The sequence below is a fragment of the Solanum dulcamara genome, chromosome 1, assembly GCF_947179165.1.
Source record: "Solanum dulcamara chromosome 1, daSolDulc1.2, whole genome shotgun sequence".
NCBI classification, from domain to species: domain Eukaryota; kingdom Viridiplantae; phylum Streptophyta; class Magnoliopsida; order Solanales; family Solanaceae; genus Solanum; species Solanum dulcamara.
The window spans coordinates 25,889,624-25,901,028 of record NC_077237.1 but is presented as its reverse complement, the minus strand read 5'-3'; the positions used below and the strand labels follow the sequence as shown (position 1 = coordinate 25,901,028).

At 33.8% G+C, this 11,405-nt stretch overlaps 1 protein-coding gene across 1 annotated transcript; it reads right to left on the bottom strand.

Annotated features, from left to right (window-relative positions):
- Nucleotides 1-7,513: 7,513 nt before the first annotated feature.
- LOC129903322 (ammonium transporter 1 member 2) lies at nucleotides 7,514-10,170 on the bottom strand. Its single transcript, XM_055978850.1, has 2 exons — nucleotides 9,564-10,170; nucleotides 7,514-8,783 (listed from the first exon to the last, which is right to left on the bottom strand). Exons 1-2 carry the CDS (start codon nucleotides 9,997-9,999, stop codon nucleotides 7,672-7,674), a joined length of 1,548 nt encoding a protein of 515 aa, XP_055834825.1. The 5' UTR covers nucleotides 10,000-10,170; the 3' UTR covers nucleotides 7,514-7,671.
- Between the last annotated feature and the right edge of the window lie 1,235 nt (nucleotides 10,171-11,405).

Below are 11,405 nucleotides of genomic sequence, written 5' to 3'. Positions count from 1 at the left end.
ATTGGTAATTAATCATTACCTTTCCTAATATTATGTTTGATAATTGACTTGACTTAGCGCAGAGAGGGCTTGAGGTGGGGGCTTGGTAAGGGAGTCTCTAGTAGCAACCTCTAATCCAAAACTACTAGCCCCGTAGGTTGTCTTAAATGACTTAGCTAGTGGATCCACAATAGCTCACGATAAAATGATACATAGTCTACATTGGCAAGTAGCCTCTCCTTTTTTGATGTAGGAGTTGCACCGAATTTCATGTTATAGCTCGCATGGTCTTATTATCAGTTACGATTAATATTCCACAAAATGCCTATGTTTTTCCTAAAAGCTCTTCGTTATGTCTTTTAATAATGCATTGACCTTATCTCATGATTTATGATTTACTTTCAAGTTTCTTAAGGATTTTTGGTCATTCATTTCATCTTTATGCCTACTATGATATCATGTCTTACGTTATGCATATTTTTCACATATTTAGTACATTTCATGTACTAATGTATACTTGTTCCTACAATGTCTCATAATGTATAGGGTTCGATGCTTTTCATCACTCCCGTGGCTAGTACATGTTGTTGTTGATACTACATTGTTTGGTGAGTCCTCATATTTTGAGGGTGCAACCATGATGGTTTCCTTATGTCTTTCTTTTCATTATTGTCAGACTTAGTTGTTTGGGTGAGATAAGGCTTGTCTTATGCCCCAATCTATGATTAGCAGAGGCTTGTCAGACTAGACTAGAATAGTTTTCGTTCATTTCATATGTTATGTTTGGGATTCTTTTTTATCGAGATTTCTACTTTTGACGCTTATCTTCTACATTTAAGTTTACTCTTAATTTCATGTTATTTTATGTCATGCTATGTATGCTAAGAGGCTTGTTTAGGACTAACAAGCGCTCCTGCAACTTTTATGAAATTGATGAATATGGTGTTCAAGCAGTTACTTTGATATGTTCGTCATTGTATTCATTGATGATATTTTAATCTATTCTCGAGGTGAGGATGAGCATGCCAATCATTTGAGGATTGTCTTGCAAGTTCTTAAGGATCGTCAATTGTTTTCTAAGTTTAGCAAGTGTGAATTTTGATTGAGGTCGGTCGTGTTTCTTGACCATATTATTTTTGATGATGGTATTCAAGTTGACCCTAAAAATACCGAGGCAGTTAAGAATTGTCCTAGATCTCTTTTTCCCTCAAATATTCAGAGTTTTTTAGGTTTAGCCGAGTATTATAGATTGTTTGTGGAATGATTTTCATCTATTTCTTCACCTTTGACTTTGTTGACTAAAAAATATGAAATTTTAATGGTCCGAGGTGTGAGAAGAGTTTTCAAGAGTTGAGATCAACTTACTTCAACCCCGGTTTTGACTTTACCAAAATGGTCCAATGATTTTGTTTTGTATTGTGATATTTCAAGGATTGGTCTTGGTTGTATTTTGATGAAAAATGATAAGGTGATAGATTATGTTTCTAGTCAACTTAAGGTGCATGAAAATAATTACCTGACTCATGATTTGGAGTTAGCGGCGGTGGTGTTTGCTTTGAAGATTTGGAGAATTATCTCTATGGTTTTTTATGTTGATATGTTCACCGATCATAAGAATTTACAATATGTGTTCAAGCGAAAAGATTTAAAACTTCGACAAAGGAAAAGGTTTGGGCTGTTGAAAGATTATACATGAGTGTGTTGTACCATTCGGGGAAGAAAAATGTGGTTGTTGTGGTTTTTAGTAGATAGTCCATGGACAGTGTTTCTCATATTGAGGATGAGAAAAAAGAATTATTTTGCGATTTGTACTGACTAGATTATTTGAGTGTTCGCTTGATTGATTCTGAGTATGGTAGTGTTATTGTGCAAAATGGATCAAAATCGTCTCTTGAGTCGGATGTGAAAGCAAAATGAGTTAGTGATCCAACTTTGGTTAAGCTTAAGAAAACAATTGTCAAAAAAACCTTAAGGCTTTCTTCCAAGGGAGAGATGGTGTGCTTCGTTATCAAGGTCATTTGTGTTTTTCCGATGTTAATAGCTTGAGGGAAATGATATTGTTTGAAGCTCATATTTCTCGATAATTTATTCACCCGAAATCCACCAAGATGTATTGTAATTTGAGGGAAATTTATTGTTAGAATGGCATGAAGAAGGATGTTGTGAAATTTGTGGCTAAGCGTCCTAATTGTCAACAAGTGAAGGTTGAGCATAAAAATTTGAGAAGTTTACCTCAAGATATTGAGATTCCTACTTGGAAGTGGGAACACTTGAGTATAGACTTCATTACGTATTTGCCGCGTCTCATAAGCAAAATGATTTGATTTGGGTTATTGTGAACTGAATGACTCAGTCAAAGCATTTTCTTCCTGTTAAGACCTCTTATTCAACCGAGCATTATGCTAGACTTTGCATTTAGGAGCTAGTGAATTTGCATTGTGTTACATTTTCTATCATTTCAGACCAAGGTACTCAGTTTACTTCTTAGTTTTGGAGATCATTTCAAAAGGGTCTTGGTACTGAAGTTAAGCTTAGTACAATTTTACACCCTCAGAATGATGGTCAAGTTGAGAGGACTATTTAAAATTTGGAGGATATGTTGAGGTCTTATGTGGTCGTCTTCAAAGGTAATTGATATGACCATTTGCTAGTAATTGAGTTTGCTTATAAAAACAATTATCATTTGAGTATCCAAATGACTCCATTTAAGGCATTATATGGTAGGAGGTGTAGGTCTTCGATTAGATGGTTCGAGGTTGGTGAGGTCACTTTGATAAGATCTGAGTTGGTGTGTGAAGCTATGGAGAAAGTTAGACTTATAAGAGAAAGATTGAAAACTGTCCAAAGTCGACAAAAGTCATATGCCGATGTAAGGAGGAGAGAGCTTGAGTTTGAAGTTAATGATTGGGTTTATTTAAAAATCTCATCTATGAAGGGTGTGATGCATTTTGGTAAGAACGAGAAGCTTAGTCCCCGATATATAGGACCATATCAGATTTTGAGGCATTTTGACAAGGTAGCTTATGAGTTTAATTTACCTTCAGAATTAGCATTGGTGCATTCAGTGTTTCATGTCTCTTTGTTAAAGAAGTGTATTGGTGATCCTGCATCTATTTTTCCTTTGGAGAGTGTGGGTGTGAGGGAGAGTTTATCTTATGAACAGGTTCCAGTTGAGATATTAGATCATCAAGTCTGAAAGTTGATAAATAAGAAAGTTTGTTTCTTTAAAGTCCTTTGGAGGAATCAACAAGTTGAGAGTGTTGCGGGGGAAGATGAAGCTGATATGATATCTCCTTATCCTCATTTTTCCCCTCCATCCATCTTGAGGTATTTAGTTTCCTCATGTTCACTCTTTTGGATTCATGCACTCCAGTCATTCTCATGTCCTCCATATGCATGCATGTTCATGAAATAAATTTTCAAAGTAATGTTTTAGCTTGAGGTTGATTACTTCTTGGTTTATTCATTTTGATGTGATGTTGTATTTATGTTGGGTTGTTAGATCTCTTTACCTACTCTATTCATTTTAGCTTGAATCTCAATTGAGAAAGTATGTTTCCAAGGAGGAGATAATGTAAGACCCTGAAAGTTAAAAAGTGAAACGGAAAGGAAAAATTTATAGAATAGTGATTTGATGCCAGTTCTAAAAGCCAACATACGGGCTATAAAAAGTCTTACGGACCATAGGATGGAATCGTAGGAAAGGTTTGGAAGTGAAAAAAATTTCTAAGTGTTGGGTACAAGTTATGGGTGACTTCTACGGATCGTATAAGGTCCTACGGTCCATAAAAGGGGATCGATCGTAGAAAAGGTCCTAAGAAGTTGCAATTTCTAGTAGATCAAGCTAAGTTCCACGAAAAGGTCCTACGGACCGTGGAATGTTCTACGGAGTGTAGGATGACTCATAGAGTGAGGTTCAGAGAGTTGAATTTTTTAGGTTTTAAAAGTTGTGCAGGACAAAAGGTCCCTACGACCTGTGAGGGAGTCTATGACCCATAAATTTGGGTCGTGGAATAGAGGTGCAATTTAGTAGCTTCAAATTGTGTGCACGATTGCTACAAACACCTTTGACGACTCTTGAAAGATCCTATGGATCGTAGGTCCTGTCCATAGGGTCCCTTCGATAAAATTTATCCGGGGTTATTTTAGATATTTCCTATTCTTTGAACTCCTAAACTACATCATTTTGTGATATATTGGGCGTCATATAACTACCCAAATCCTTCAAACCTTCCTTTTTCCCTCTAAATCTCTCAATTCTCTAAGGCATCAAAGGTTTCTCTTCAAAGGTCTTCTTCTCCAACAAGCTAGAGTTCCAAAGAGAGTCAAGTATCCTCTCACATTTCAAGGTAGGTTTCAGTGAGGTATATGGAAATTCATCAATGGATTTCTTTCATTCATTGGGTCTCAAAAGATCTCAATCCTTCAAGTTTTATTTCGCCCAATTTTATTAGAGTTTATGTCAATTGTTCAGAGTTACTATGATTCAATTGATGTTATTCTACTTTTTTATGCATGATTTGACAAAAAATATATGATTTATAATTAATCACATATGGATCCATGCATTATGCTTTAAATTTTAATTATGAACTATTAACTATGATCATGAATTTGATGAAGGGTTTATGCATGTTTTATGAAAATAATGAAATATATTTTAAAGGATGCTTTTGAGTACGTATCAATGATTTGTGAAAGAGTTTCTCAAAATATGAAAGAAATCATGATCTAGATGCTTAGAAAGGTAAGTGTCTATATGAATTATGTTTATGAATCATGATTTGAAATGAGCTATTCTTATATGATTTTATGATGTCGAATTGTAATTGATCATTGTCTTTCCTGATGTTATGTTTGATAATTGACTTTATCTATTCCATTGGAATTTGACTTAGCACCGAGAGAGATTGAGGTAGAGGCTTGATAAGGGAGTCTCTAGTAGCAACCTCTAGTCCCAAAATTACGTTCCCCCGTAGGTTGTGTTAAATGATTTAGCTAGTGGATCCCAATAGCTCATGATGAAATGATACGAAGTCTACCTTGGTAAGTAGCCCCTCCTTTTTCGGTGTAGGAGTACACAACTCACATGGTCTTACTATCGGTTCCAGTTAATATCCCACAAAATGCCTATGTTTTTCCTAAAAGCTCTTCTTTGTGTATTTTAATAATGCATTGACCTTATCTTATGATTTATGGTTTACTTTCAAGTTTCTAAAGGATTTTTGGTCAAGCATTTCATGTTTATGCCTACTATGATATCATGGCTTACGTTATGCATATTTTTCACATACTTAATACATTTAACGTACTCATGCATACTACATGGTCTCATAATGTGTAGGGCCCGATGCTTCTCATCACTCCTGTTCGTGGTACAGGTTGCCGTTGATGCTACACTGTTTGGTGAGTCTTCATATTTCGAGAGCACATCCATGATGATTTTCTTATGTCTTTCTTTTCATGTTTGTAAGATTTAGTTGTTTGGGTGTGTTGGGGCTTGTCCTATGCCCCCGTCTATGATTAGTAGAGACTTGTCAGATTAGACTATTATAGTTTTCGTTCATTTCATATGTTATGTTTGGAATTCTCTTTTATCGAGATTTCTACTTTTGAGGCCTATCTTGCACGTTTAAATTTACCCTTGATTCCATGTTATCTTATGTCATGCTTGTATGCTAAGAGACTTGTTTAGGATCTCTCAAGATCCTATTCACCGTGTCACGTCTAGGGTCTAAATTGGGTCGTGACAGGTTAGAGTTCCCTTAAGATACCTATTCTTTTGGCGGCCATCATATGCCGCTCACTTTCACAATTTAAAAAATTGGATAAAATAATCACATGAAACAAAATGTGATGCCTTCTTGTTGTGAGATACATCAAGCATCCAATTAAAGCTTCGATATACTCTTTCATCAACTAGTTCAGCTCCATCATCCTTTTTCAACTTTTCTTTTTTGATTCATTGGAGTACTCACGCTCTTGCATTCTTTCATTCTAATATTTTTTTTCCAGAATTTCCTTCAAATATTTCTTTTGATAAACAAAGACTTCATTCTGAGTTTGCTTGATCTCCATTCCCAAAAAATAAGTCCTCTCGTCAAGATCTGTCGTCTCAAAAACTTTCATCATTTTCTTCTTGAATTCTTCAATCAGTTCTATATTATTTTCGGTCACAAGTAAATCATCGACATCTAGAGAAATAATAATAATAATAATTTTAGAGCCAGCTTTCTTGACATAAAAAGTCGATTTACTGATGCTGGGTGAATTTTCATTCTTTTTAATCATCACATGGTTAACTAACAGAACTAAATAATAAGCTAAAAATTGTAAATGATACTTTTTCCCTTTAGGCTTAGGAGAAAATCAAATCTATCTTTAAGAACAATTAAAAAAAATATAATAGGATCAACACTAAAAATCTTAAAGATTATTGAGCTCATAGAGTACTTTAAGGGTTGTTTGGTATGAGACCTGGATCATTTTATCATGTATTAGTTTAGGGGTATTAGTTAATTAATTTGCAGATTATGTATTTCACCATTTATATTATAATGATGGATAAGTTATCTCATTTATATGATGAAATAATCAATTCCATAAAATATCCTAATTCATGGAATAACTTTGTTCTATTTCATCCACCATACCAAACGAGCCCTAAATTTATTCTTTCAATTGATGGAATCCCTTTGTTAACTGTTTGAATGAAATGCTTGATTGTTGTAATCATCTAATTGAGCGAAAGCCCGAGATTTTCATTATGGTACTAGATTTAGAGCTTCAAAAAATCTGGCTTGCTTCAAGCAAATGGCCATATATATTCTCATAAAATAAAAATGTAGTCAGTACTTTTTACTCAGATATATATTTTTTTATGAGAGAAATATATCAGTATCGTAGATGTGATAGTGTATAATATTACTCCCTCTGCTTCATTTTATGTGACATTCTATTCTTTTTTAGTCTGTCCCAAAAAGAATGTTACCTTACTATAATTAGAAATAATTTAATTTTAAAATCTCTGTTTACCCTTCTTAATGAAATAATTCTCATCACATAAATATCTAAGAATTATTTTAGACCACAAATTTCAAAAATATCCATTTTTTCTTGAACACTGTGCCATGATAGAGGATACCACATAAAATGAAACAAAAGGAATAGTAGTAAGTAATTGTTTTAGTTACACAAGTTACAACATTACATGAATTTTAAAGGGGAAGAAGTTAAGAATTTTCCTGTATTTTTATTAGACAAGAGCTAGTTATCTAGTTGTCGATGAGGTAACTTATCTTTAAAGATCACAAGCTTAACAAATCTCATTATGTTATAAAAATTAGCATTGGACAAGATAATAGATTTGAGTAAGATAAATGAACATCATAAGTGTCTAAAGACCAGCTAATAATCTATTGTTATGAGTATTATTTATTTACATTTTTAGAACAATACAGACCACTCTCTGCAAACAAACAAGAAGACACCATACAATAAAGTGAAGCTCAAATAAAGTACAAGCCTTAATTTTGTCAAAACTATTTGGGAATTTTTGTAACATATATATAGCCTGTCAAGAAGTCAATAATATGCCATTATTAAAGCACTTTGAGATTTGACCTTTACTTAATTATGGAGCGACCATCCTATAATTGAACACTAGTAAGATTTTATTTATTTGTTTGTTTGTTACACAACCACATTGACAGATCTATTGTGATGATGATCAGGTGTAGGAGTATTAGTTGGTTCAATTCTTGTCATCTTGAATCCAGGCATAGAAGAACCTTCATCTTCATCATGATATATATACGCAAATCCTCCATGTCTTGTTAAATCCATCCCTGCTGTTTCATCTTCGCGCGATATTCTCAACAACTTAAACTTATGTAACAAATAAAACAATGGTCCCATTGTCACACTCACCCATCCAATAATCACAACAAGCTGTATTATTTGTGCACCTAATAATTTCCCACCACCTCCCATAAACAATCCATATGGTCTATTAGGAAATCCTGGATATACTTCATTAACATACTCTTTTTTCGCGAATAATCCAGTGAATATTATGCCCCATGAACCACAACCACCATGAAGTTGTGCTGCTTCTAGCGGATCGTCGTATTTTAATTTGGCTGCCAATTTATTAAAACCAATTAAGACCCAAGCTGCTACAAATCCACAAACAATAGCTGCCCATGGCTCAACAACTGCACAACCTGAAGTAACTGCTGCAAATCCCCCTAATAAACCGTTACAAACATCAACCACATTCCAATGTCCCACTAAAAGTCTCTTACCAAATAACGTTGTCAGTGCAGCTGTACAACCAGCCAATGTGGTTGTGACAGCTGTCCTACCGATCGCACTCCACTGACCATAATAAGAACCCCTTGTACTATGATCATATGATTTAAGTATGGTTAAAAATGAACCGGGGTTAAAACCGTACCAACCGAACCAAAGCAAGAAAGTACCCAATACAACTAGTGAAGCACTATGACCTCTTAAAGCAACAGACCGGCCAGTCCGATCGAACCGGCCGATTCTGGGTCCTTCAATAAAAGCACCCCATAGACCGGCAATGCCACCAACCATATGAACAACACCTGAACCGGCAAAGTCAATAACGCCTGAACCGAATAATAAGTTTCCGTCGGTTTTTGATGCACTGGCCCAACCATCACCGGACCAGAACCAGTGTGAAACGATTGGGTACACAAAACCGGTCAAAAAAGATGAATAAATGAGGTACGCCACAAATTGTGTCCTTTCCGCTATGGACCCACTCGTGATACCTATAATTTTCAAAATAAATTATAGTTTAGGCTTAGGTAAAAAAAAGTGGATCAGAAGAATAAATAATACCACAGAAATTTTCACCAAATAAATAGGACTCAATATGTGTTAAATATCATTAGTGTCATTAAATATTTATTAAATTAGAAATATATTGCGTATTTTTAAAATTGACTAAAAATAATAATTTGTGAAGTGTAAATTTGGAAATTCCTAAAGATTGATTCCCAAGACTTTTCTCCGTGAAATGTTTTGCTCTTAGTGTTACTTTCAAAAAATTTGTAGCACACCCAAATTAATGCATGCGAATAAGTCCAAGGCTCTAAGGCTAAATACGTTATTCCTATTTGCGTTGACTTCATTGGTTTGTCTACTTTCTCTTTTACTTGTTCGATTTGGAGAATCAAGAGATAATTAATCACTTAATTTATTATTTATTTTATTATTAATTATAGTTATTTTTTTCGTAATATTGAATATATTATATTCAAAAGGTAGTATAGTAAAAGTATCATTTTGTTATTATATCTTAATGTGTCAAATCAATACTAGACAAGTAAAAATTGATTGATGAAATATTAATTTTCCAGCATTTACATAACATATAGTAAAATTATTATTTTTATTTATTATTTTTTAAAAATATGTCAAATCAAATATAAACAAATAAAGATAAGCAAGAATAATATAATTTGTATAAACTAAATGTAACATATACTAGCACTTAATAGGCATGGAGACTTTTTCTTTTCTTTTCTCTAGGCAATCAATTAATATACCTGCAGCAGCTATGGCGAAGGCCCATTGATAAAGAAAGTAGCTATAGTCAAAAGATTGTGAAGGAAACTCCTTCAATCCAAAGAAATGTTTGCCAATGAAACCATTGGAAGGAGCTCCAAAGGCAAAGGCAAAACCAAATAGGTAATAAGACAAGCCACCAGCAGCGGCATCAAGCACATTCGTAAGCATTATATTCATGGTGTTCTTGGCGCGGACAGAGCCCGCGCACAACATGGCAAATCCCAACTGCATGGCGAAAACGAGGTAAGCTGAAAAGAGGAGATAAGTGCTGTCCACTGCGTAGGTGGTGTTTGAGAGGTACTCTGACACTGCCGTGAAGTGGCCGCAGATGAATTCTGCTGCCGCTGTGGCATTAGCTGAGCTGCCGAGATGAGGGAGGAGGTCGGCAGCTGAGCATGTCATGGCGGATGCCATGAATTAGAAAATTTATTAAAATGGAGAGAGTGATAAAGGAAGAAGAAGAAGAGCTTTGCAAGTGAGGCAAATTAAATGCGTGGGATAATGTGCTTTATATAGACAACGGAATGGGAAAAAAATGGTTTTCATTTTTAGATTTTTATTTATTTTTTAAAAAAAGATTTCTTTGTTTACTGGGAGCCTATTACTTTGATGGGTTACACACTACCCACAAAAGTCTAACCCATTATATTCGTTGTTGTAAAATTTAATATTTATAAATTTAAAATTTTAACTCCTCGTCTCGTCTGATTAGATATATTATGATTCTTTTGTGTGTAGCATACTAGTTTTCTCTGAATTTGTTCGAAAATGGGAGGATTATCTAACAAAGACTAGACTAATTAATGTGAGATGATATTGATCTGAGCAGCAAATGTTGAAAAAAGAATTTTTATTATCCATATCGTGGTATTATTATATAAAAACACGGTTAAATCATTACCAGCTTTTGGCCCTAAATAATTTGAGCCCCTCAAAATTACTCTTATTAGTTATATATGCGTATACATAATTTAAATAATTATCAATGCATATTAGTATTAATTATAGGTAAATTTAAATCTATTCAACTATTTTCTGCCAACTTGTTACATATCACATAAATCCAAATTTATGCTGTTTATTTATGGATCTACTTGAATTATTAAGATGATTGACAATTTAATAACAGTTATGTCTTGCTTCTTTCCTCTTTCTAGTCCAACTTGCATCGTGTTTGTTCACAACTTAGGCTTTATATATCTATTTAATATTTCAAGTTCAAAAATATCTAAACAGTGGTGGAACCAAATAATTCTAGCCAGGTGAATAAAAATATTTGTATTCTTTTCAAACACTCTCAAATATCGTCAATAACCAAGTTTAAAATAATCTTATGATATCCCGAGCTCAAATCGATGTTAGCTATATACAGAGGCAGAGCTATAGCAAAATAGGGGGGAGGAGGGGGAGTTGTAACTTTTGTGTAGACTCTGTACTTATATTAAAAAAGTTAATAAATATAAATTGTATTATTTAACCTGCAAACCCACATACAAAAGTAGCTCAGTGGTAAGGAAGACTTAATAAAGCCTTATGTGGGTTCGTATCCCAATAGTTTCCTTGATTTTTTTTCTTTTTAGCTATTATATGTTTGAATTTCTTTTGAAAAGAAACATAACCTTGTATTATTTTTGCCTTTGTTGCATCAGATTTTCCTTTATATGTAAAAATCTCTTTCCAAAATTTCCTTTTAAAAAAACAAAATATGAAATTAACCATTGAAAAAAGCAACACATTCTCTCTAAAATAAAAAGAAACTATCATTTCTTTACAATATTTCACAAACGCAATTTCAAAATCATATTCTCAAACAAAATTAG

Excerpts from the sequence above, each read along its gene's own strand:
- LOC129903322 (XM_055978850.1), bottom strand. The coding sequence starts at position 9,999 with ATGGCATCCGCCATGACATGCTCAGCTGCCGACCTCCTCCCTCATCTC. Across the intron at positions 8,784-9,563 it reads CTTCGCCATAGCTGCTGCAG|GTATCACGAGTGGGTCCATA; the intron begins GTATATTAATTG and ends TGAAAATTATAG.